This window comes from Polypterus senegalus, chromosome 3, assembly GCF_016835505.1.
Source record: "Polypterus senegalus isolate Bchr_013 chromosome 3, ASM1683550v1, whole genome shotgun sequence".
NCBI classification, from domain to species: domain Eukaryota; kingdom Metazoa; phylum Chordata; class Cladistia; order Polypteriformes; family Polypteridae; genus Polypterus; species Polypterus senegalus.
In genome coordinates, this window is record NC_053156.1 from 73,608,610 (window position 1) to 73,634,649 (window position 26,040).

At 37.6% G+C, this 26,040-nt stretch overlaps 2 protein-coding genes across 2 annotated transcripts; one reads left to right on the forward strand and one right to left on the reverse strand.

The window, feature by feature from the left end:
* Positions 1-6,252: 6,252 nt before the first annotated feature.
* On the reverse strand, positions 6,253-7,945 carry LOC120526788 (trace amine-associated receptor 1-like). The gene is made up of 2 exons (XM_039749934.1): positions 7,897-7,945; positions 6,253-7,313 (listed from the first exon to the last, which is right to left on the reverse strand). The coding sequence occupies exons 1-2, from the start codon at positions 7,928-7,930 to the stop codon at positions 6,253-6,255; spliced, it is 1,095 nt and encodes a 364-aa protein (XP_039605868.1). The 5' UTR covers positions 7,931-7,945.
* A 16,532-nt stretch (positions 7,946-24,477) lies between these two features.
* LOC120526514 (trace amine-associated receptor 1-like) lies at positions 24,478-25,083 on the forward strand. Its single transcript, XM_039749678.1, has one exon. The coding sequence runs from the start codon at positions 24,478-24,480 to the stop codon at positions 25,081-25,083; it is 606 nt and encodes a 201-aa protein (XP_039605612.1).
* The last annotated feature ends 957 nt before the right edge of the window (positions 25,084-26,040 follow it).

Here is a 26,040-nt window from a genome sequence, read left to right on the forward strand (position 1 = left end):
ATTTTGTTACAAATTCATGCATATATTTCAGGTGTTTCACAGCTTAGATAGAGAGTTTGGAAAATGAGGAAATGAAAAAACATTAAATACATTTTTGGTTCAGTTATTATTTTTTTTTTTTTATCAAAATGCTTATTATGGTTTACTCATTACTTCAACTGGGCTTTAAGATAACTGCTTAGAGGAGTATTCCTTTTTTGCATAAAGTACTGATCTAATGTTAAACAATGTGATTTATTTCTCTTTTATGTTTTCCTTAATGCAGTAAGGTCTGCTAAACTGAATTCAATTTTATGGTAATTTTTTAATGAAACTAAACTTATAGGCATTCAATAAATATTTAGTTTGTTTAGGCATTAAGAGTTGATTTTATTCCTTTCTTTTTTGTATCACTTCCTCTTTTTACTTATTTCTCCATTCTTGTATTCTTTCTTTTACTTACTATGATTCCTTTATTAGTGTTTTGAATGGAAACTTAAAAACCAAAAGAAGCAAACAGGAATAGCAGGAAGCATTATTAAGATTTAAGTTTGAACAACAGAGTTTTCTACAGAAATGGGAATGCCCATCAGCTCAGGCATTTCTGCCATATGCTTGGCTTGGTAACAGATATATGAAAATGTAGTCCATTTTCACATGCACGGAAACACACAAGAAGGAATTTGTTTAGAGACACCTAGTTTGACTGCATGAGTTATGTAATATGATAGAAAAAAATGTTTTGTAGGTATACTATCTAAAATACAGCTGAAGTCATTTTAGGTTATGTGGTGGGATCACATCATGTTTCAGCCACTGTTTCTGTGGACAGCCATCTTCAATGTGTTTTCATGGGTTTTGTAAAATCTAGTTTTATGCCATTGTTGAAAAATGTGCAGGTTAAGCCTGCTGTCTGAAAACTCTAAATTGAGCCTGCTTGAGTAAGTGTGAGCATGTCAGGAAATGAATTGTATTGTATGCCAGTTCAGGTTGTGGTTTGCACACAGTGCTGTAAAGATCTCTGCAACCTTGTAAACAATAAGTTGTCAAACTATGGGTCACAACCCAGAGTTGTAAATCATAATAATAGTGAATTAAGGAAGGTCTTGCAAAGGGTCATCACAACCTGCATATGTGATTCTCCAAGAGGACCTAGGGAAGACAATCTGCGTCAATTTTCCAAAGTGGACAACCAGAATGACGTTTGGCAATGATTTTCCAAGGGACACCACCTCCCTTCCCCTGACATAAATCTCCACAGTGATTGAGAGTGATAAAGATACTTAAAAGTCAAAATTAGGTTTCAAGACAAAAAAGTTAAAGAACCAGAATTAGAGTGGAATAATTGAGCTTGTAAAACTCAATGAATGAAACTTGCATTTGCCACTTGAAGTACTGGAGGTCTGCTGACATTCTGTTTCTCTCTCACTCAAATCTAAATGGAAGGAACAGTATAAAATTTTGTGAGAAAATACTTGATCTCCATATTATACAGATATTTTATTAAAATAACTGCTCAGTCTAAACTTCAATAATAGGTGGAATATAGCACATCTGATATCACTTCACTAATTTCCATCATGCTGTTAGAGAAACCTGGGAGTATATTTAATATTGCTGAAATTCAGTTAGTTTAATATTATATAGAAAAAACACTTTCTAGTTTTGCTTTTGTACATATCTATTCTCCTTTCATAAAGGTTTGATTTGATTAGAGCATTGCAATCAATTTTTCTGGACTTTGAATTAAAAATGTGATCAAGGGATACATGTTGATAGATTTATTATTTTAAGGTAAATACAATTTCTGAGAAAACAAGCATGTATGGAAAAAATAGATTATCTGATTTTTTTTTTAATGACTGGTGTCTCAAGAATGAGTCTTGGACACCATGAATGTTTGGGGCAGCCACCTGTATATTGTTCAAAGGCAGCACAAATGAGGTTAAATTGAATGTTCACAGATGCAAGTCCAAAACAGAACTGAAGTTACTAACACAAGATGGTGATTTTAAAGGCCAGTCAAGGAAATTACGTCATCTGGGCAGAACCAGAAGTGATTTTATCGGGACTGGAAGTGACTTCATCATCTGAATCGAGACCGGAAGTGATGTCATCAGTGGCGCTGGTACCCTGCGGGATTTCCTATGTATGGTCTGCAAGAGATTGAGAGTGCACCCTGCTGCCCCCTGGTCTGGCTTTTCATCTGTCTCCCAATCACACGTGTGTGATACTGGTTACAAATGAACCTAAAATGCAAGTAATACTAAAAGTAGTTTAAGGTACTGGATTGGTGAAGCTGTCTGAATCTAATAGTAAAGTTTTCAGAGAAAACCTGCACGTGTTAGTTTCCAAAAATAATATCCCATGTACTAGCATAATAAAGCTGGAATAGGATTCTGGAAAATTCACTGACAAAACAACATGGCATTATGGAAGGATTTAATTGAAAGATTTGTATTATAATCTCATTTTGACTATAATAGTAATACAAAGAGGCTTATGTTTAAAAATGAGCTTTTAATCAAAAAGTTTCCTCATTGAACAAAACATTTTTACTTTCTGGAAACAGATCTCAAATAACAAAATAGCATGTAGCTCAGACTTAAATAAATGCTTACCATGACATGACACACAAACATGCACACGGGACACGACTCTTGTGTTGGATGGTGTCAGAGCAACTGAAATTCAAAATAGTGCTGCTGATAAAATCATCATTGTACAATATTAAAACAATAAAAAAGATATACATAAATTATTAAAAATAGACTTGATAAGACACTCTTCTGATACTGTGGCATTCAGCTCATGATTGCTTGTCTACATCCTCTGGATCCAATACTCTAAACTGAGTTGTTCCTTCCTGTGGCTTCAGTACTGCTTTTATTAATCCATGATGTGCTCTGTACCATACAAAAATCTTTCTTGATCAAAAATAAATAAAACATAGAAATAAAAATAAAAAATTAGTAATATTTTTATAAAGTAATCACTTCAAACATCTTTTTCTGAAATCTGTCCTGGTTCATTTTTTTGTATTCTCCAACAGGTATTTTTCCTATTTGCCAGACACCCACGCTACAAGTTTACCACTGTAACGCATGCTAAATACTGCAAATGCAGATACTTATTGAGACTGAGATGGAAGGTTTCCTTGTAGTGCCACTCCATCATCAGGAATAATAGGATAACATAAACATAAAATTAAGATGTATAATTTATTTTAGAAATTAAGTATGAAACAGGAGGAGAGAGCAACACAAGAAGATCCCAAACTACAAAAGAATATGACAAAGAAAAAAAAAATTCTTATGTATCAAATTATTTTAAATTTCTCCTCTCTCTCCTTCTTTTTCTGTTTGACTCTTTATCTCTAATGAGCCATTTAGCACTTACCTCATACTACTGTACTCTCCCACTTTCAGACTTTAATCTCAACTGGAAAAAGGACAACCTGTTTGGTCATAGGGCCACTAACAGCCCACAGTTTTTACTTTGCTGCAGGGAGGCTATGCACCCATTAAAGGTAAGGGTCTATCAGGAAGACTTAATGTTGCACTTTCCCTTAAACATGGGACATGCTTTATTTACTCCCAGCCAGGGAGTACATTCTTTCCCTAGCTATTAGATAACAGAATTAAGACATTCAGCCAGTTCTCAATGGTCTCGTCCTTAAATGAACAACTTGCTCCAGCACCCTCAGCATATGGACCCTATGTAGTCATCCGTTTTCCAGGTGTTCTTAGTACATTTTCTTAAGGAGTTCTCTCTCCACAACATCTAGTGATAATGAGACAAAATTGAGCATGTGTGAAGTGTAAAAAAGATAATAACTGAGAAGCTCTTGGTTTTAAGATAAAATGTTTGTCCTAATACGTTTAAATGTTAAAAGTACTGATAGGTGTTATTTCTACAGAATAGTCATTTTCCTGTAAGGTTTTAAAGTGTCATTCATTAAATGAACAACAGAATAATTCTAAATTAATATTCTCTCAGTGAGGAGGAGGTTAGCAGCACGTGCTGATACAGCGCATTGCTGCACCCACCACATAACAAATCAGGACTCCAGGTTAGGACCCAAGTGCAGCCATGCAACAGGTGAAACCCTATCTCCACACTAGTTCAGATGGAATGGAACCAGTATGAGGTCTTTTATGGTGGCTGGAGTGCCAATACTGCCACCAACCCCCAGGTTTTTCCCTGCAGGTTGGTGAATTACTAAAAATAGATACCAGTCCATCTTAAGAACCCATTTTAAATAAGGTTTTATATATATATATAACAGGTTGCGGTGGGCTGGTGCCTTGCCCAGGGTTTGTTTCCTGCCTTGCGCCCTGCGTTGGCTGTGACTGGCTCCAGCAGACCCCCGTGAGCCTGTAGTTAGGAATTATGGGGGTTGGATAATGGATGGATGGATGGATGGATACATAACAGGATAATGTGCTTTGTTAGCCATTATGGATGCAGTGAGGAGAAGTGAAGGAAATAATACCTTTTATTGGTCAGCTGAAACAATTACAATATGAAACCTTTCAAGGCAGCTTAGACCCATTTTTCAGGCAAGTTGTAGTACAGAAACTAGGAAAAAAACAAAACCTTCAAAGATTCATTTAGCAGGAGAGAAGAACAATGTATAGTCAATAACTTTTGATATGATAACTGTTGTAAGATATGGCCGGCCATTCATCCCTGCCAATACCCCCAAGCCGCCAGGTGGAGCCCTCCTTGCAGCATGGAGGTCCCCAGAAGACCAGCAGGGCATCATGGACAATGTGGTTTTTATGCACAGCCCTGCTGGATGCCATGGGGGCCACAGGAGGGAGCTGCAGGGAGGGCTTCTTCGTGCCCTATAACCCGGAGGTTTGTCATAGGAAGAGTGACGGACTTCCGGGTTGAAGAAAAGAACTTTTACCTGACCCGGACGTGATTGAGAATCACATGGACTGGGGATAGGGAATACTTCCGGGTCGGGGGATATAAAAGGACTGTGGGAGCTCCCAGATTGCGAGCTGAGTTGGGAGGCAGGGTGGCTAAGCGTCTGGGAGATTGGAGGATTTGGTTATTTGAGTATTGTTTGTTTATTGGGAATTGTGGAGAGGAGCGTGCTTTGTGCACATTATTATAATAATAAATAATAATTGGACTTTTATCTGGTGTCTGACATGGTGTCTGAGGGTACAAGGGTGCGAGAAAACCCGTAATCTGTCACACTGTCCAAAAGAGTCTTTTAAAGTTTTCCTTACAATGTGGATCTGAAATCATATGTTCTGGGTCAGGCAGAGAAATGTTAATAGTCTTCATATGTGGTCATAAAATTCTTGTCTCTATTTAAACCATGTTGTAATGTGTTCAATTTTAGCATCAGTTTAACTTCTCATTCCTTTTTCTCCTGCTGTGTTTTGAAGTTGCCCATAACTACTGTGACTTAAAAGTCCTTCTCACGGTGTCCGTTGCTGCTGAAGTGAGATCCTATGGGAACATCTGTATTGCCATGTTTAATGTCGAATCTGTAAATTCATTCTTTGGCTCAGTGTTTGTCCAGTTTCCCCAACATAGAGTGATGTGTTGCAACATTTTATACACATAATCAGGTAGACCACATTAGATGATCTTCAGGAAAATGATCCTTTTATGCAATGTTCTTGTTGGCAGTGTGGCATAACTACACAATCTATATTATAAATGTGAGCACAGGTTTATATCTTTTCTGTAGGTAGGGAGATGTACCATAGTGATGTCTTTTAATTTTCGAAATTGAAGATGACCCATTTAAAGGTTTAGTTTCTTTCCTAGTGTATATATAGCACTTTGAGCTACATCATTTGTATGGAAATGTGCTATATAAATAAATGTTGTTGTTGTTGTTATATACAAAGAGGGAACTCCAGTTTCTGTACTACAACTTGCCTGAAGAAGGACTGAAGCTTTTTGAAAGCTTGCATATTGTAATCTATTCAGTTAGCCAATAAAAGGTGTCATTTTGCTTCATTTCTCATTATGTAAAAGAGGAAAATACTTTTCTTTCAATGCAAATTTTTTTATTTACATCAGTACATTCTGATCATTGATTATTCGATACTGCTTTTATAATACAAACAAAATAATATCTAAATAAAGTGAAAATATGTTCTATTTATTAATTAAAGTCAAACATATACTATATTATTTGATGAAATAAAAAACTGTACATTTTTTGTAAATCAAATACAATATGATCAAAGTACATTATAAAAATAAAAATAGCAGGATATACAAATGTAGACTTATTTTTTAGTCAGAAAAAAGTTGTAACCTAGAAGAATCACTTTGAAAGATATTTCCAGACACAATCATTTTTAAAGCTTTTCTAAACCAGCTGTAAAAAAACCCATAAACAAGTGGGTTAAAAGTTGAATTAAGACATCCAAACCATGTAATCATTTCTATTAAGAATGTGGGTGTTTTGTGCTGTATTATAGGGTCAATGATGTTGCACAGAAAAAAAGGAGACCAACAGAAAAGAAAAACTCCCAACACGATTGCTAGTGTCTTAGCAGCCTTTGTTTCTCTTTTTCTGGTTGTTGCATTTCTCTTTTCTTCATATGTTTGACATCTAGCAGCCATGGCTCTAATAGATCTAGCCTGTCTCTTTGCTACAGAAAATATTTTCACATAAATGCATATCATGATAATTCCAGGAATGTAAAAAGAAAGTATGGATGAAAGCAATCCTGAGCCTTCGTTTTGGACAAGAATGCAACTTCCTGCACAGTTGTTATTAAGCTCTCCAATGCCCTTTAGATTCAATTCTAGGAAAACAATTCCAAATCCCAGCACAGCTGACAGAATCCAGCTAATGCAAATTATGTTAACAGTGAAGGACACAGTAATCTTAGTTTTGTATGTTAGAGGATGACACACAGCATAGTAGCGATCGATGGAAATGATCGATAGGTGTATAATAGAAGCTGTGCAGAGCATGATGGCGGAGCTGTGCCGTATTTTACAGAACAGCTCCCCAAAATACCAGCAGTTTTCTGCTGCAGAAACCATAACTGGAGGCATTACTACACCCCCTAGGAGTAAATCAACAACTGCTAAGGAGAGGATGAGATAATTGGTGGGTGTGTGGAGTTCCTTAAAATGGGAAATAGCAATAATAACTAGAAAATTTCCACAAACGGTGACAATAATGGCCATACTGAGGGCGGTGTATATGAATAAACGGGCATAAAATGGATGGGCTTGTTTATGACATGAGTTGTTTATAGATGGATAGCAAAAAAAACTGTCATGTAGCATTCCATCGATGCCTTCACTCATACTGTTTCTTTGACTAAAATGTTCATTACCTGAGAAAACAAAGTTTAAAAATGATGTATCATTAATACAAAGAAATGGTTAAGCATCTTGTAATTAACAGTTTTGTTTTAGCCTGAAATTGTATGAACTTTGCAGCAGTAAAGCATGTCATTATTAATTGGCAAATATTCACAAAATAACATACCAAGAAGTAAACTTGTAATGTAGATCCTGATGCAAAACATGAGCAGCCAAATAAAAAGAAAACGTTTGATATAGAGATATTATTTATTATGCAGTATAGCTGGATAGCAATGTAATTTTAAAAGCATATGGAAATAATTAAAGCACTAATGTTATACGTTTAATCTTGCCATCTTCCAATATGCCAGCACGTTTAGCTTATAGTTCAAACATTTAAGTAATTCTTTACAATTTTTACTTACTTAGATTATAAATAAGATGAATTATGTAATACAAATTATGTCAAGCTGAAATTTACTAGATTGCTCAGATAAATTGTTTGTGCAGCTAAACGTACAATAAATATCCAAGTTAAATCTCTTTATTTTTCACAAATTTTCTTGTGTATATTTTTATTTAAAGGGATTTCTTAATCATAAGCAAAATTACCTGTTTGTTTTCTGAATTCAAAATTGAATGGCATTCTCCATATAATGGGAGCTTTTTTGCTATGCATAGGTTATGATGAGGAATTTTATGCAACCAATAGGCTTGCTGTAAGTTTCTCCTCTGACAGAACAATTAGACAGGACATCCAGTTTTAACTCCTGAAAAAAAATATTATCCATTCAGAATTGATCTTTTTCATGGCCTGTTTATGAAAAAATACTTTTGTGTTTTAAGGTAGCATTGACAGGTCATTCTATATGTTGTTCCAGATCTAATTATGCAACTTTCATTACGCTATAACTTATTAAGTTTATTACACAGAAAATCACTGGAAAATCCCAGACCATTGAGAAATGTGCGAACTGACGACATGAAGAATCAAAGTCATCCAGATGATCTGGATCTGCATAATTAGATCTGGACCACCCTGTTTACATATAATAAAGTGAAAAGTAAACGGAATCCAGTAATTTAAATATTTTGCATAACTGTATGTACATCTCAGAAGTAAAATCAGAAGAAAGATGAATGAAAGAGAGCACAGATGAAGACAATAACTGCAATGAAATCCGCTAACAATTACAATTCATCTGGATGACTGGTCTGTTTTGTTTCTGCTTTTATTTAACTCATTGTCTTTTTCCACCTTATTATTTGAAATTCTGAACTTTTAGCTTTTCTGCTTTTATAAAGGTTAGTTTTTACAATAGTCAGAAATGTATTTCTGATATATGCATTTAAATACATTTTAATGTAATTAAGGTTGAAAACATTTTTATTATAAATTATGAATTTTAATTATTTGATAATCTTTACCTAATTCCTTTTCTTAACCCTCTAATTTCTTGTCCTTTAAAGTGCACTGTCTATAACTAAAGAGAGCCAATGTTTACACTCACCTTCCTTTAAAGCTTTCTCATCCAGTGGTGTGTCTGGCTTTTCCTTGATAATTTATATACACATACTGGCAATTCAACAGGAGAAATCAGAGACATGAAATTCAAACAATTCTTTTTGCCTCAAGGATTAAACATTTCCCACTTGTAACAAGGTGTGGAAAATGATCATTAGGCAAGAGTCTCAAGGTTAAAAAAAACAGCTGCTTGAAACAGGTATCTGAATAAAATGATATTATAATTTAATACAAATATTACTTTATTTTTATAAAGCATTATTTTAAAACAGTAAAGCTTGTATGAATTGATACTTACACATTATTACAACTGGCGTTATTTAACCTTTAACCTTTAAATTATATATTTATTTAAAATTTAAAAAATACTGTCTTACAAATTGAGAGGAAAATCTAAAATGAATTTTACAGTTATTTTCATCAAATTAACTTAAACTACATCTTATACATCTACCCACCCACCCATTATTCAACCCCCTATATCTTAACACAGGGTCACAGGAGTCTGCTGGAGCCAATCCCAGCAAGCTCAGGGCGCAAGGCAGGAACAAACCCTGGGCAGGGCACCAGCCCACCAAAGCTTATACATCTACTTTTTTTTTATAATATTCCTTTGTGTTAGAGATGTATGAAGAATATTTTTCTCATTTTTGCCCTACTAGACAATTGACCGTTGTAGCACGCAAATGCTAATAAAGAAACTACACTTTTGTTCTGTCATTACATTTTATTAGACAAAATCACAATGAAAATAATTTGAAAAGAATTCAAATTAACCTGCTCACTGAAAGTAATTCCACAAAATGTATTACATCAGTTGCTTAATGAAATAGAGAAAATTAAAAAGAGTTGTTCCACACATATACTGTATATCTACTCTCTCTCTCTCTCTCTCTATATATATATATATATATATATATATATATATATATATATATACAATCCTAAGCCTAAAAGTGCAACATTTTATGTGATGTTTTTATGTCACATTTTTTATCACGCTTTAAATCGGGCTTATTTTAAAACCTACATATATATGTTTGGTGTCATTCTGTTCCGAATTTATTGAACTTTAATTTTTAAATTATGAACTAAAATATCAAGAAAGTCCTGGAGCGACCTACTAGGCTGCAACTTGGGGTTGGGTGCCGAAGGAGCCAGGAGGGCTTGTACCATATCTTTAAATACAATCACTTTCTCTAACAGAGTGGCTGAGCTGCAGGATAGATGGGGGCCCAGTGCCTGCCCCCGAGTTGGCCATGCAAAGCGAGCAGTGGGCAGAGCCTCCTAGTATATATATAAAAATGAAATAGAATTAACAAAATTAAGTGTAAAGAATTGGCTGGCCCAGCGCTGTTTCAGCTGTGGAATGGCAAAAATGGGGGAGGCAACTTGATGGCTGAGGTCTCCAGGACTTTAAACAAATCCAAATCATATTATGTGATATCATCTACTGTTAAATTCTGGTCTGCACTTGTAAAATTTTTATTTTTATACTGTATTGAGCATTTGATGTGTTCTGTGTATTGTATTGTATTGACCCCCTTCTTTTTGACACCCACTGCATGCCCAACCTACCTGGAAAGGGGTCTCTTTTTAAACTGCCTTTCCCAAGGTTTCTTCCATTTTTTCCCTACAAGGGTTTTTTGGGAGTTTTTCCTTGTCTTCTTAGAGAGTCAAGACTGGGGGGCTGTCAAGAGGCAGGGCCTGTTAAAGCCCATTGTGGCACTTCTTGTGTGATTTTGGGCTATACAAATATAAATTGAATTGTATTATATTGTATTGTATTGTAGCTCTATTCTCCCCTATAAAGCTAATTATTTTCATTTCTGATCTGAATTGGGAGTTCCAGTTCCGGATGAGAGTACACTGTGTGCGATCTGGCTGCTGCTTCTCACCGGTGTCTTTTTTGCTCTCTTTTGCTTTGTTGCTGTTACTATGTCCTCTGCCTTGCTCATGCTGTTTATGTTTTATAGATGGATTCTCACTAGATTCATGCTGGAGTTTTTGTAAAGTTTTACTCCATTCGCTGCCTATATTCTACGACCCCTCTCCCCTGTACTCTCCCTGAGTCGGCATGGTTACCTTCTTACTTGACTAGGATTAACACTTTGTTTATTGCTCAGTTGGAGTTAGTTTATGGGTTCTGGCTAACATGGTGGTGGCTGATACAGTAATCCCTCGTTTATCACAGGAGATAGGTTCCAAGGCCAGCCGCAATAACTGAATTTCCGCGAAGTAGGGACACCATATTTATTTAATTATTTAACGTGTATTTGGACGTTTTTAAACCCTCTCTATAATGTTTACAACCCACCCTTTACTCTATTAATAACAGGGACAACTGTTAAGCAATATGAAATCGGTAGATAAGTTTACAGTTACTGTATAGCGAAGTACACGTACCTATATATGACGTGATGATGGTGATGAATATGCTGTGCAGTAAAAATGATGACGATGATGATGACTTTTACTGCGCAGCCGATGACTGTATTTTTCTCTTCAGACAGCAGTGCCATTTCCTGGGGCACCTCTTCCACGGTTTCCAAAGGTGTATCCGTAGTAGTAGTAGGAACTGGCTCTTTTTTGCGAGGCTGCAAAAACATTGTGATCGGCAGTTGCTGCTGCTGCTTCTTTTTCTGGTCGAAAAGCAACTTGTAGGTGGTCATGACGTCGTCGACCTTATTGCAAAATTGGACCGATCGAACTATATCCTCATCCCATTCCTGTGACTGCTCTTGCAGATCCTTAGCCAGTCTGCAGCCACAGCCGCAACAGAGAGACAAGGGGAGGTGCTGTGGGATCTGGGCATCAGTCAAAGCACCAATCACGGGCCCGATTAGAAAGCGGGAAGCTGTGATTTGTCGTCTCCCTCCCATGTACCAATCACAGCCCATGTTACAACGCACTTAGTCACCGAACTTGTTTTGTTGTTCTTAGACTAGGAAATACTACTACTATATTTAAAAACCCGCAAAGTCGTGAATCCGCGAAAAGTGAACCACGAAGTAGCGAGGGATTACTGTATTGTGTTTTCTAATGATGATTACCTACTCTTCAACACAACTATGTGCTTACCGTATGCACTCCAGACTAGATGTGGTGATATACGGCTTATGCATGAAGCTTGCCATTGCTTGTCTGCAGTATATACACCGCTCCTCTCTGCGTCATTTTAATATTACCTCTGCATCTGCTGGCACTATCTCCACGATTTGGTCTGTTAGACATCAACTTATATTGCTGAAGTAATATCTAAATTAAATCAATCTACTTGCCACTTAGACCATGTCCCTACTTTACTGATTAAGGCTTGTACTGTTAAACTTTCTGCTCCCATTTCTCATTTTATCAACTGTAGTTTCCGCACCTGTGTTGTTCCAAGTGATTTACAAAACTGCTGCTGTAAAACCTGTCTTAAAAAAAAACCTGGCTTAGATCTGTTACAGCTAAGATTTTATTGCCCAATCTCTAATCTTCCATTTGTGGCTAAGATCTTAGAAAAGGTTGTTGCTGCTCAAATTAATGATTATTTAAACTTGCATGACTTGCTTGAGCCTTTTCAGTCTGGACTCAGAGCCCTACATAGCACTGAAACTGCTTTATTTAAGGTAACCAATGACTTATTTACAACCGCAGATTCTGGGATGGTCGCTATTCTAGTTCTCCCTGACTTAACCACAGAATTTGATACAGATAACCATAAAATTTTACTGTCCTAACTTTCAGCTATTTGTATCTCTGGTGTTGCTCTTTCTTGGTTCACATCTTACCTCAGTGATCGCCAGTATTATATCTTCATTAGGGAACATAAATCTGCCACTACTTCACTCACACAAGGTATCCTTCAAGGGTCAGTTCTAGGTCCGATCCTCTTTAACATCTATATGCTCCCAATAGGTGAGATTATTCGTCGGTAAGGTCTAAGCTTCCACTTCTATGCCGATGACACAACTTTATATAAGTGTTGATGCAACTGCAACATCTTCACCTGTTGCACTGACTGATTGCATTCAGGAAATCAGTCATTGGTTGACAGATAATTTTTTATGACTTAATTCTGATAAAAAAAATAAATCTTATTAGTTGGTACTAAATCTCTCCTTTATATCCTTCGTGGGATAAAAAGTGACATTGATGGGATTCTAGTTGAACCCTCAGTATCAGTCCGTAATTTGGGTGTCAATCTTTTGTCAGCTTCTTACTTTTTAACCACACATTAGCTCAATAGTACAGACAGCTTTTATTCATCTTCGCAACATTACTCATCTGCATTCTTTCCTCAGTGGAAAGAATACTGAAACCCTGCTTCATGCTTTCAACATTATCTGTCTGGACTATTGCAATGCATTGTTTTATGGCCTCCCAACTAAATATATCAATAGATTACAATATGCTCAGAATTCTGCTGCTCATCTACTTACACACACTAAAAACTCTGCTCACATCACTCTTGTCCTTTATGATTTGCATTGGTTACCAGTCTTTTCAAGAATCAAATATAAAATTATTCTTCTCACCTTTAAAGCCCTTCATGGTTTAGCCCCTCATTATCTGTCTGAGCTGCTTCCTTACACTCCTGCCTGTGCATTAAGATCATCGGACGCTAACATACTAACTGTACCTAAATACAGGTTAGTAACTATGGGTGGCAGAGCTTTCAGTGTGATAGCCCCTAAAATTTGGAATGCTCTTCCTTTCAGCCTTTGTGAGGAAAAATCTATCACTCATTTCAAAATCCAGTTTAAAACACATCTCTTCAATGAGTATTATTAATTTTTTGTATGTAATTTCTGTTGTCTTGTTGATGTGTTTATTGAATTGTAAAGGGTCCTTGAGTGTATGAAAGGTGCTACAAAAATAAAACTTATTATTATTACTATTATTATTTCCCCTATAATTTTTAGATTGATGCTAATGTACTCCTTGTATAATATGATCCTGATTCTAATAGTATGCATCTACCGATTTTCTAACCAGCTTATCCTGACCAGGGTCAGAAGAAAGTTGGAGCCTATTCTAGCCTGTCCTATCAAGCATTACATTCAAGGCGAAAACAATTTCTGACAGGGCACCCAGGTGAACGCACACTCACACTTCTACTCACACAATCAGACCAATTTAATATCACCAATTTACCTAACCAACATGTGTTTGGACTGTGGGAGGAAACCCGTTTGGACATGGGAAGAACATGGAAACTACAACAGCCACTATGTTGCCCTTCTAATATTATTGTTAAGTAAATTCATTAACTTATGACTTAGATTTACATTAATGATGAAAAGTTGAAAATCAACACATACAAAACACCTAAGTAAACTTTGAAACACCTAAGCAAGGTGGTAATAAAATGATATATTTAGAGAGTGGCTATTTGAACAAGTTAACACATATTATTAGTTTCTGAAGATGACAATATTAATTAACACTTTTGCTGTGTACTTTAGTCATTCTGTTAAGTTTATGTTTAAAGATAAACATTATTAAATATTAAGTAATTATTTTCATGTAAATGGAGTACAGTGAAATTGTATTACGTACTTCATTAGTACTGACAAAATACCTAAATGAGTTTTGATTTTCCTTGCTAGTTTTTCATTGCTTTTTATGTACAAAAAGGAAGTTCTAGTTAAATTTAACTTGCTTAATTATTATTCACATTACATATAACTATAATATATAACACATAAAGCTGAATGTGTGTTTGTCTGACATGTCAACATAACTCTGAGAAATTTGCACAGGGGAAGCATAGGCTCTTTTTTATTCTCATTACTGAACACAATTGTTCTTTTTCAGAGAAGTGCCACTAGGAAGCATTTTTGGGACCTGGCACTGGCAAAGTTACTGCTCCTGGTGTTTAGTTGGTGAAATTTTAGTTTGTGGCCAAAATTTACCCCCAGCGTGGGCACTGAATTACACTCTCCAACATAAATAGTAAATCAGTTTGGCCACATTTAATGATGTACTGTTGATGACACTTGCTTGAGTTTAGCGATTAGCTGTTTGATAAACAAAAAGACTATTTCTTTATGTATATTTCTCCTTGAAACCACATCCCTTATTTTTTTATTTAAGGTATTTTTAAAACATGGTCAGCTATATTGTAAAATGTCTTTTCAGAGAACCCATTACCAATCAGTAAAGAAAGGGTTAGGAAACTGCATCATGAGCAAATCTGAAGTAGGTACTGAAAGCAGATTCTTAACTCACTGTTAACACACATGCACATTTTGAGCAGGTTTTGCAACAGCATAATTACATAATATTTTCAAATCCAGTTACTTTAATTCAAGGGGTTTTAACTTATCTAAGAAGCAGTGGGTGCATGGCAGAACCAGCTCTGGACAGGGCATCACTGAGATGAAGGAAAACTGCAGAATGTACACCTCAAAAACTTCACGTAAGCTTACATCCTCACCAGTGTTGACAATGTGCCAGCAGCTATGGTATAAATTCAGCAAATTGAGCATACAAAAAACAAAAGAGGTACAGCTGAATTTTCACTTGAAAAAACAGTAGATCCCTGCTTGCTCCCACTGATTGAATTATTCTAAAAATGTGTTAGCCGTAAACAAAATACATTATGTGTTGTTCTATTTATTTTGAATTTAGAAAGTAGTACTCTGTTTGGATCTCACCTCAAGATTTACATGCCAACGTAAAAGAAGCAAAGTCTTTTGTTTTTGTGTGTGTGTTTTTTTACTCCACATCCACATCCAAGGTTCCCAAAACACTGTTAATAAATATGCACACTGCCATGTATTTATTATGTATTTACCTTGTGTACAGATAGTTTCAATACCATGTCCAAATAAACAAAGAATACATTAATCCAGAGGCAGTTGTAGTATGGAATCTCTTAAGCCAAACTGGAAAGACTAATATCTCTCCTTTAGACTATCAATATGGTTATGAACCAATTATTTTGTCTTTAGATTCTGTTTCAGATTGTCTTCCAGGCTTTCCATTGCTGATTGTTCTAACCTCGTTTCTTGTCTTGAAATTAATTTCCTTGCTATGTTCTTTCTCACAATAATTCTCTAACAATAATCGATACACCATCAAGCTTGACATAAAAAATATTTAGACTTTTTGGTGTCTTTAGATAATTACGATTTTTATTGTTTTTGAGTATCTAACCAATGTTTCCATTCTTCCAAAAATATATTGCCAGTGATTCTGTAGCACTCACATCATAGTTTTGTTTCTTTGAGAATAAGACACGAGCACAAAATCTTTATGTCATAGGAGTGGGGATCTTGAGTGACACACAAATGGCATGTTTTGTTTCACTTGATGACACTCTTACATTATGTATGGAAAGGTAATATTGTGGTGAATTGAGTTAGAGGTCTGTTGCAGTGCAAAGTTTTTAAAATATAAACAGTGGAAATGGACTCCATTTCTGCTGCAATGCTGTGTGACCCGGAGTTCTTAATGGTGAAATTGGCTGATCACACATTTAGATGCAAATGCCATCAGCTCAAATAAAGCATCTGCACCCACAGAGTATAAAGGAGCCTGTGTAGGATAGAGAAGGAGATAGTAAGAATAAGAGACGGAGAACAGGGCAGCAAACGATGGTGTGAGAGAGTTGGGAAGATGAAAGGATTGAACATTTTGTTAAGGAGTCAGACTGAGTGCTGTGAAGTCTATTAAGTGGCAGCAATCTCGTCAGCTGAGTTGTGGAGCAGGCGAGATAAGGGGAAGCCATCACAGCCTTACACAGGAGGGAGTTAAAAGACACAGTGGCACCCATTAGATGGGCAAGATGCCCTGGGTTTGCTGCTGTCGAGGTGGTGCATCTTTGATTTGCTTGTTGGATCGGGATGTGTTAAGCTGTCTCATGGGAGGTGCATTGTGCTGTGGCATCAGGTGAAGGGCAAGGGGCCCTGGGAGCTGCAGGCAGTCGCAATTCGGTGCTGGACCAGAGGTGTGTCAAGCTATGTGATTGTGGACTCTCAAAGTCCTAATGAGATAAAAAGTGCACGGAAAGAATAGAAAAGATTTTATATCTCTTTACCAATTTGAATTTTCACCTATTATTGAATATTTAATGTATTCAGCATGGGCTGTCCATAACTGAAGACCAAGGGCCTCATGTATAACGCCGTGCGTAGAACTCGCACTATAACATGGCGTAAGCACAAAAGCCGAAATGTGCTTACGCACAGAAAAATCCAGATGCAGGAATCTGTGCGTACTCCAACTCCCACGTTCTTCTGCTACATAAATCCCGATCAGCGTGAAAACTAACGCTCGTGCACGCGCATTATGTAACGCCCCAAATCCTCCCAGAATTACGCCTATTTGAATATGCAAATCAATATAAATCGCCCTTAAGCGCAGCCTTCTGTGAAAAGACAATGGGAAAAGCACGGGGAAAATATAAGAATTTCAGCGAATACCAAGTGGAGGCAAAGGAAAAACATACTATTTGTTCAAATAAGCCATGGTATAATCAACAAAAGGAAGTTGATCGAGTGGCATAGCGTGGTGGAGAAACTTGAAAGCTCACATTCACAAATCGCACAGTGCCAGAAATAAAAAAGAAGTCGCATATCAAAGACGCCGTGGAAAGCCGAGTTGTAGCCCACTGTCTGAGTGTCATATGAAAGCTTATTAGGGTACAGAGAAAAAAGCCACACGGTGGGGAAAAAGCACGAAATGTCCACTTCAATCTCGACATTTCCACTTTAATCACGTAGTTTATTTTGTCATTAAAGTAGAACATCATAAAATTCATCTTAAAATTGTTTAATTAACCAGTTTCTAAAATCACATCGTAATTAAAGTAGCATGTTAAATGCTTTGTTTTGTATTTGATTTTCTATGTGCTCTATGTGTGTGAATCACTACTTGCTTCTTAAACCGGCTCTCTTCCTCCAACTGGACACAGAGTCCATTACATTCGTGATATTACAGCTCTCTGAATAACTAAAATACTGAGATGTATACGTGATATCATTTTCATGATGATAGGAGTTAAAGAACGTTTGTGCTCATGACACAAACATTTAACTTTTGCCGAAATTTGTCGCTGCGTTTTTAGCTGTGTTGTTATTTTATCTTTCTGTTTTATATTCAATACATATTGGCGTAGCCATCACTGCTTTTCTTTCCCCAAGTAACTGATCGCCATACAATCAGCTCTGTAATAGACGTTAAGCCATCTGTAAGCTTAGCGCCGATTCTTCAAAACGTTTAAAGAACATTGAAATATCTTCGTAGTACATGTTTAATTATTCTATCCTTAAAGACACTCCCAGTGAAGAATATAAATTATTTAAATGAAGTTAAAGTTTTATCTGTATAATTTAACAAACATATTTTGCTGCATTTCACCTTAAAAATGATATCGTCATCATATGTAAATACGCTTTATAAAGTGGCTCAGGTTGTGCGATATTATAACTATAGTGCAAGTTTACAGTGAGGTAATTGTACTTATAAGTACAAACAGTTCTACAAGGAGCACTTGATTGGCTGCATTTAAAGTTTTTGGGATTAAACTGTTTTGAACCGCGAGGTCCGTACAGGAAAGGCTTTGAAACGTTTTGCCGTGGCTGAGACAGCGTGTCCTTAATGCCGTATACCGATAATTCTCTTTCCGATCAGCTGCTGCTGTGATTCACACTCAGATACAGTGATATCAATACTCCGAGTGGTGCAGTGAGAGAAATATGGAAAAAGATGATCCGCTGTGGCAACTCCTAACGGGAGGAGCTGAAAGAAGAAGAAGAAGAAGAAGAAGAAGTGAGAGTAACAACGCTAAAGCAGTTATGGTATTTGGAATACTATTGCTGTTCCCTGGACCATTATATTGTTACGAGTTAATTACAATCAGATGCATTACACTAATAAACAATATGCGGTTAGTTTCTGTGTATTTATAAAGCCGCGTCATGAAAATAATGAGTAATCACACAAGAACAGTAGCACTGCTTTGACGCTGGGTGCCGCCAGTTTGCAAAACCGAGCGGAGAACTTGCGTACGACAAGGCATGAGGTACCGTGGAAAAGTGCGTAGCTTTACGCCAAGTGTAGGTTTTATACATCGCGATTTGAACGTGGAAAAGTTCTTACGCAACATTTCTGTGCGTACGCACCGTTTATACATGAGGCCCCAGGTATGAAGACACCTGAGAAAGCTAGATACTGGAAAAAGTTCTTAAGGCCTGTGCTGACCAAAATTGTGGTATTCTCTGTCACCTGTTCAGTCTGTCACTAAGACTCTGCTGTGGAAAAGATCCTGCATTTTTCAAGTTGCCAAGAAGGAGGATGCAGTTATCTGTGTGCTCTACAAAGCTTTTTCTCACCTGGACAAAGCTGACAGCATTGTGAGGATTATGTTTTTTGATTTTTCTAGTGCCTTCAATACCTTCCAGCCATCTATATTTAAGGGTAAGCTTAGAGATGTGCAGTTGGATGAGCATATGTTGTCCTGAGTAATAGGCTATGTGTTGGCAGCCTGCAGTTTGTGTGACTCAAGAAATGAGTTTTTGATATGGATGTGAGGAATACTGGAGCATCACAAGGAACAGTCCAGACTCCATTTCTCTTTATTCTGTACATCTTCAACTATAAAAATCAAAGAAGGTCATGTAACTGCAGAAATTCTCAGATGACTCTACACTTTGTGGGTGTATTGATAAGGCAGATGAGACTGGGAATCATGTGGAGAACTTTCTTGGTGTAGAAAGAATTGTCTTCAATTTTAACAAAAGAAAAAACAAGGAACTGGTTATTGACTTTAGCCATTTCAAAGATCCTCTATGTTGAGGTGATGCACTCCTACAAACACTTGGATGTCCACAACCATGATATGTTGCACTGGTCTTGGAAAACAGAGGAACTATATAAGAAATGGCAGATCAGGCTCTTTTTCCTTAGGAGTCTTCATTTCTTTTATGTGAGTAATTACATCCTTTACATCTTCTACAACTCTGTTATTGGCAATGCAATTTTCTATGCTATATTGTGCTGGGCTGGTAACATTCATAAAGGGCCACCCAATCAACAAGCTAATCAAAAGGGCAGGCTCAGTTATGGGACACACTCTGAACCCCTTAGAGGTAGCAACGAATGAGAGAATTGAAACAAAACAGTGCTGTTATGCACAATGATGCACATCCTCTCTCTGACACACTAACACTGAATATTTTCAGCCAACAAATTATTCAGTAGAAGTGTGTCAAGAAACACTACTGTGGCTCATTTATACAACAGCAATACATCTGCATAATACCTCACTGTGATTGTAACTGTCAAGTGAAAAGTTTTTCTTACTTTTTAATTTTCTTCCTTTTTAGTTATTCTGGTAAGTGTTCAGACCATAATGTGTCTGTGTCCATCCATCCATCCATCCTCTTCCGCTTATCCGAGGTCGGGTCGCGGGAGCAGCAGCTTAAGCAGAGAGGCCCAGACTTCCCTCTCCCCGGCCACTTCTTCCAGCTCTTCCGGGAGAATCCCAAGGCGTTCCCAGGCCAGCCGGGAGACTTAGTCCCTCCAGCGTGTTCTGGGTCTTCCCCGGGGCCTCCTCCCGGTTGGACGTGCCCGGAACACCTCACCAGGGAGGCGTCCAGGAGGCATCCTGATCAGATGCCCAAGCCACCTCATCTGACTCCTCTCGATGCGGAGGAGCAGCGGCTCTACTCTAAGCCCCTCCCAGATGACTGAGCTTCTCACCCTATCTTTAAGGGAAAGCCCAGGCACCCTGCGGAGAAAACTCATTTCAGCCACTTGTATTTGCGATCTCGTACTTTCGGTCACTACCCATAGCTCATGACCATAGGTGAGGGTAGGAACGTAGATCGACTGGTAAATTGAGAGCTTTGCCTTACGGCTCAGCTCCTTTTTCACCATGACAGACCGATGCAGAGCCCGCATCACTACGGATGCCGCACCGATCCGCCTGTCGATCTCATGCTCCATTCTTCCCTCACTCGTGAACAAGACCCCGAGATACTTAAACTCCTCCACTTGGGGCAGGATCTCTCCCCCAACCCTGAGAGGGCACTCCACCCTTTTCCGGCTGAGGACCATGGTCTCGGATTTGGAGGTACTGATTCTCATCCCAGTCGCTTCACACTCAGCTGCGAACCGATCCAGAGAGAGCTGAAGATCACAGCCTGATGAAGCAAACAGGACAACTTAATCTGCCAAAAGCAGTGACCCAATCCTGAGTCCACCAAACCGGACCCCTTCAACACCCTGACTGCGCCTAGAAATTCTGTCCATAAAAGTTATGAACAGAATCGGTGACAAAGGGCAGCCCTGGCGGATTCCAACTCTCACTGGAAACGGGCTCGACTTACTGCTCTGACACCAGTTGTACAGGGACCGAACAGCTCTTATCAGGGGGTTCCGGTACCCCATACTCCAGGAGCACCGCCCACAGGGTTCCCCGAGGGACACGGCCGAATGCCTTTTCCAAGTCCACAAAACACATGTAGACTGGTTGGGCAAACTCCCATGCACCCTCCAGGATTCTGCTAAGGGTGTAGAGCTGGTCCACTGTTCCGCGACCAGGACGAAAACCATACTGTTCCTCCTGAATCCGAGGTTCGACTATCCGACAGACCCTCCTCTCCAGAACCCCCGAATATAATAATAATACAATAATAATATGTATCAATCTGTGTTAAAACTCCACCCCATCTCTAGGTTTAAGGCAGGTTTCTGTTACTGCTGTAATATCATAATAACTGTTATTAGTAGCTACATAAAACTACGGTTCATTTATTTTACTCAATACTATTAGCAATACTATTTACTCAATACTATTAGACATGATATTGTTAATATATTATTATTGGTTTTATTTTGGTGCATCATATGTAAAAAGTTGTTTTATATTTGTATTAATACAACAGTCCATTTTTTATGTGAATCTATAAACCTGGCCTGTCAAAACCTCCTGCCACCATCTTCTAGTTCACACAATCATTGAATAATCTACTCACATTAGTACCTATTCAGTTCATTATATTGAAACAGCCTGTATCAATCCAAAAGGCACTCCAAACTCCCATAAATCTAGGTCTCCCAATTGCACACCAACATTTGAGCAACACCTCAACCTTTAAATCTCCTGAATTTTACCAGTAACAAAATAACCACTGAGAAGGTCACCTTCTCACTTCTGTTCCACTTCTGCTTTTAAATATTTTGTGCAGAACTGGCAGCCTGACCTTACCTGTTTCATTTGATTCATTGTGGATAATGACAACTCCTTCTCTGTCCAGGAGCCTTTTGTCTAAGGAAGACAATTGATTGTAAAAGACTTTTTCTGGGGAGTCTGATGGGAAGAAGAGAGGCATGAAAAGAGTGAAAGAGAGGGGTGTATATGAAGTGAGAGAAAAAAACATTGTTTCAGTACATTTATGTAAGAATATGAACTGGGGTGCAAATTAGGGAATCCATTCCCAGGAATTCGGGAATCCCACATGTCATTCCCGGGAATCCCGGGCTCCCGGGGATGACACAGTGCACGGGCATCTCACATGTGAACAGTTTTAGAATGACTGACACTTATTTTAAATAAAACTACTGCAATATGTTGACACCAATAAAAGACTAACCTTATCTACAAGCAGTTCATGCTGTCATATACTGTAAGTACATGTATCTAGTTAGTTGCGGTAATAAGAGCATAGAAAGCAAAACGTGTCCAGCGTGCGGTCGTCCAGGCGAGAGCACACTTTGTGCAGAGCATGCCAGCTGCTGAGAAAGCACGCTTTGCCTCCACTGAAGTAGGCAGCACAGTCATCAGATACTGATACACTTTTCTAAACAACACCCGTGCTTGCCGTTGCTTTGAAACACCACCATTTCAGCTTTTACTGATGCATCCAGTTTCTTGTCATCATTCTCTGATGGCAAGTTTCTTGGCACAGATAATGCAGATGCAATAGACTGACGCATTGCAATTTCAAGTTGCTGTTCAAAGGTCTTGTCTGACAGACGTCAATGAAGTCTGCCTTGTCCCAGCATTTGTGAGCTGCAGAGTGCAGACTCCTCCCAGTCCACTGTGCTCAGTCTTAGTCGGAGCCAGGAGACTGACTGCTGCTGGTCTGTTGTTGACTGAATTAATCGGCCAAACACTACACCATGGGCCAAAAAATCGGGCCACTTAATTATTTTCAACTATAACTCTGTTATTTCTTGATCGATTTTTACACTTTTACACGATGTATATGCGAGCTTGGCCGTTCCCGGTTTCCCAGGAATTACAGCAGTTTCATTCCTGGGAATGCGGGAATGAAAAATGTCCAGGAATGGATTCCCTAGTGCAAATGTTATTTATGACAGGCCTAGAAAAGCAGCAGGTGTTTGTTTATCTTGTGATTTTGTTCCTAGTTCTTGTATTTTCCCTCCTTTGTTTGCTTTATTTTATAATAAGGCGGAGTGGTGGTTCTGAGGCTAGTGATCTGCACTGGCAATCGGAAAGTTGCCGATTCGAATCCTGTAAATGCCAAAAGGGACTCTGCTCTGTTGGGCCCTTGAGCAAGGCCCTAAACCTGCAATTGCTGAGCGCTTTGAGTAGTGAGAAAAGCACTATATAAATGCGAAGAATTATTATAATAAATACTGATGTTTAGTAGTGCTTTGTCATTTGTGCAGTTATCTGAGTGTAGGGATGACTGTAGAATTTACTATAAATACTGTATATATATTGTGAGGGGTTTAGACCATGAAACTCCCCCAGCTGTGCGGTGCACCAAATCTCTGTCACTGAGGCAACCGCAGGAGTGCAGCTTTACAACGTAATTTGCTGGCTGATGGTTGAATCGGGGAAATGTCTAACCTAGCCACTAACCTGCTGTGTCTGTGTGTAATAAACTGATAGCTCCCATCTGAATGAAGACCCCAACTGCTATTGATTTGATTGGAATGAAGTTGGTTTCCTTGAATCCGGACTCAGCATCTTCTTTCGGGTGCAAGACAGTGACTCATGCATCACAATATATATTGAAAATGTGGCTGTGATTTTCCTGTGCTCTATCTCATTGATTAGAATTTAGTTAAGAAATGAAAAACCTTCAAATTTTTTAGATAAATTGTTTTGAAACGGTTTCCACTGCAGTCATACATTAGAATTGTGTGTGCGTGTGACTTCAGGGAAAATAAATTATTATGGGAATATTCCATAGGCAGTGAGATTTCTTGACCTGAAATAATAAAAGTCACAGAGGTGTTTAATTGGATGGTTATAGAATATATAAAGCTAACAAGTAATGTGAGTAAAATCACATCACATCCAAACTCAGGATACCTTGGTAAGTGTGGGCAGAAAATCTATATGCTATTGTGTAGGAGCTGTATTCTAAATACAAAGCCATGTATTTTTAAAGCAAACATATAATTTACTTAAAAAAATGTATTTAACATTTGTTATTAGTTATATCTTAAAAACCTTAAAATAAAAATGTGCAAGGTTAGGTTTTCATTGTAATCTGTTCTCCTATATGAAATACTGATGCTATGATATGACATTTTATTTTTTCCCAGCAAGGGGCAAATCAAGTGCATTACATTCCTGAATGCGACTCATCAATATGAATCAAACTGAAGGTTTAAATAACAGCCATTTATGTTTCAGATCAACACAAAACTCATGTCTCAGACAAACCTACTCATTAAGCTTGCGTATTCCTATGTATTTAGCATTATGCACAGTAATTCTGTTCACTGTGTCTGGGAACAGTTTGGTTATCATTGCTATTGCTCATTTCAAGCAGCTTCATACACCAACAAACTTTCTGACGCTTTCTTTAGCAGTTGCTGACTTTCTTCTGGGTGGACTGGTAATGCCACCAAGTGCGATCAGAACTGTTGAAAAATGTTGGTATTTTGGGGATCTCTTCTGTATATTGCATAGCACAATAGACCTCTTGCTTTGCATAACTTCTATTTTGCATCTTTTCTTTATTTCTATTGATCGCTATTATGCAATTTGCCATCCTTTTAAATATAAGTCCAAATTTACAGTAATTCTTATAAAAAAGATGATTTTCATTTGCTGGTCTCTAGCAGCTGTTTATGGATTTGGGATGATTTTCATAGATCTCAATATAAAGCCTAAAGAGAGTATAGTTGATGGAATCAGTTACAAGTATTGTGTAGGAAGTTGCACTGGTATTCTAAATGAAGTCTCAAGTACTATTTCTTCAGTAATTTCCTTTTATATTCCCGGATCTATTATGATTGGAATCTATGTCAAGATTTACATGGTAGCATCAAAGCAGGCCAAATCTTTATGACAAACAAGTGAACACAGAAATGAAGACTCAAGGAAGAGAGAAACAAAGGCTGCAAAAACACTGGCAATCATTGTTGGAGTTTTTTTTTCTTGCTGGTCACCTTCAGTTTTCTGCTATATTATTAACCCTACTATTAATTTTTCAATCCCTTCATTGCTTTTGGAATTTGTTTTCTGGTTTTCCTACACAAATTCAGCCTTTAATCCTTTCATCTATGCTTTTTTTTATAAATGGTTTAGAAAAGCACTAAAATTGGTTATATTAGGTAAAATATATGAAAGTAATTCTTGCTCAGTGCAGCTTTATTCAGAGTAAAGTCATAGAAGAATTTAATTCACATATGTTGTAAAAAAATATATATTTTATAGGCACATGATTAATAGATTTTATTAAAAGCAAAAGAATACCCCAGCAGCATTGGTGTGCACAGCAGGAGCCTTTGTGAGTATGTCAGTGCTTTAAAGGGCACTCTAAGGTACAAAGTCATAGGGAGACAATTAGAGTCCCTAGTTATCCTGACATGCATTTTTCTGAAATATAAGAGAAGGAAAAAAGAGCATACATACATACAGTAGATATGGGAAGACCATTTCCGCTCCAACAGACAGCTGATTGGCCAGCTTTACAACCCAGTTTGCTGGAGGTGTGGAAGAGCAGCAGCACTCAGCTGTACCGTTTTACTTTACTAAGCACTAAAATGACAACTGCAGCAATCGGCACAATTTTATAATAGTGTACCTATGTGAGCTTATCTTGTTTCAAGAAAAACAGTGAAATAAATTATGTATCAATATTGACTACTGAGGTAAAGATCAAGTAGGCAGAGAACAATCTGTATTATAGTTTACTGGGACAGTTTACTGAATTGGTTAGGGTCCTTCAAATTAACTGAAACTGCATCAATTAGCTAAACATTACTTATTTACGTAAGACTTCAGCATTTGAGGACCACAGTAA

Bases quoted from the DNA above. Each gene is read 5' to 3' on its own strand.
- LOC120526788 (XM_039749934.1), bottom strand. From the start codon at position 7,930: ATGCCATTCAATTTTGAATTCAGAAAACAAACAG. The intron at 7,314-7,896 runs GTAATTTTGCTT...TTGTTTTCTCAG, and splicing joins TGAATTCAGAAAACAAACAG to GTAATGAACATTTTAGTCAA.
- LOC120526514 (XM_039749678.1), top strand. From the start codon at position 24,478: ATGTATTTAGCATTATGCACAGTAATTCTGTTCACTGTGTCTGGGAAC.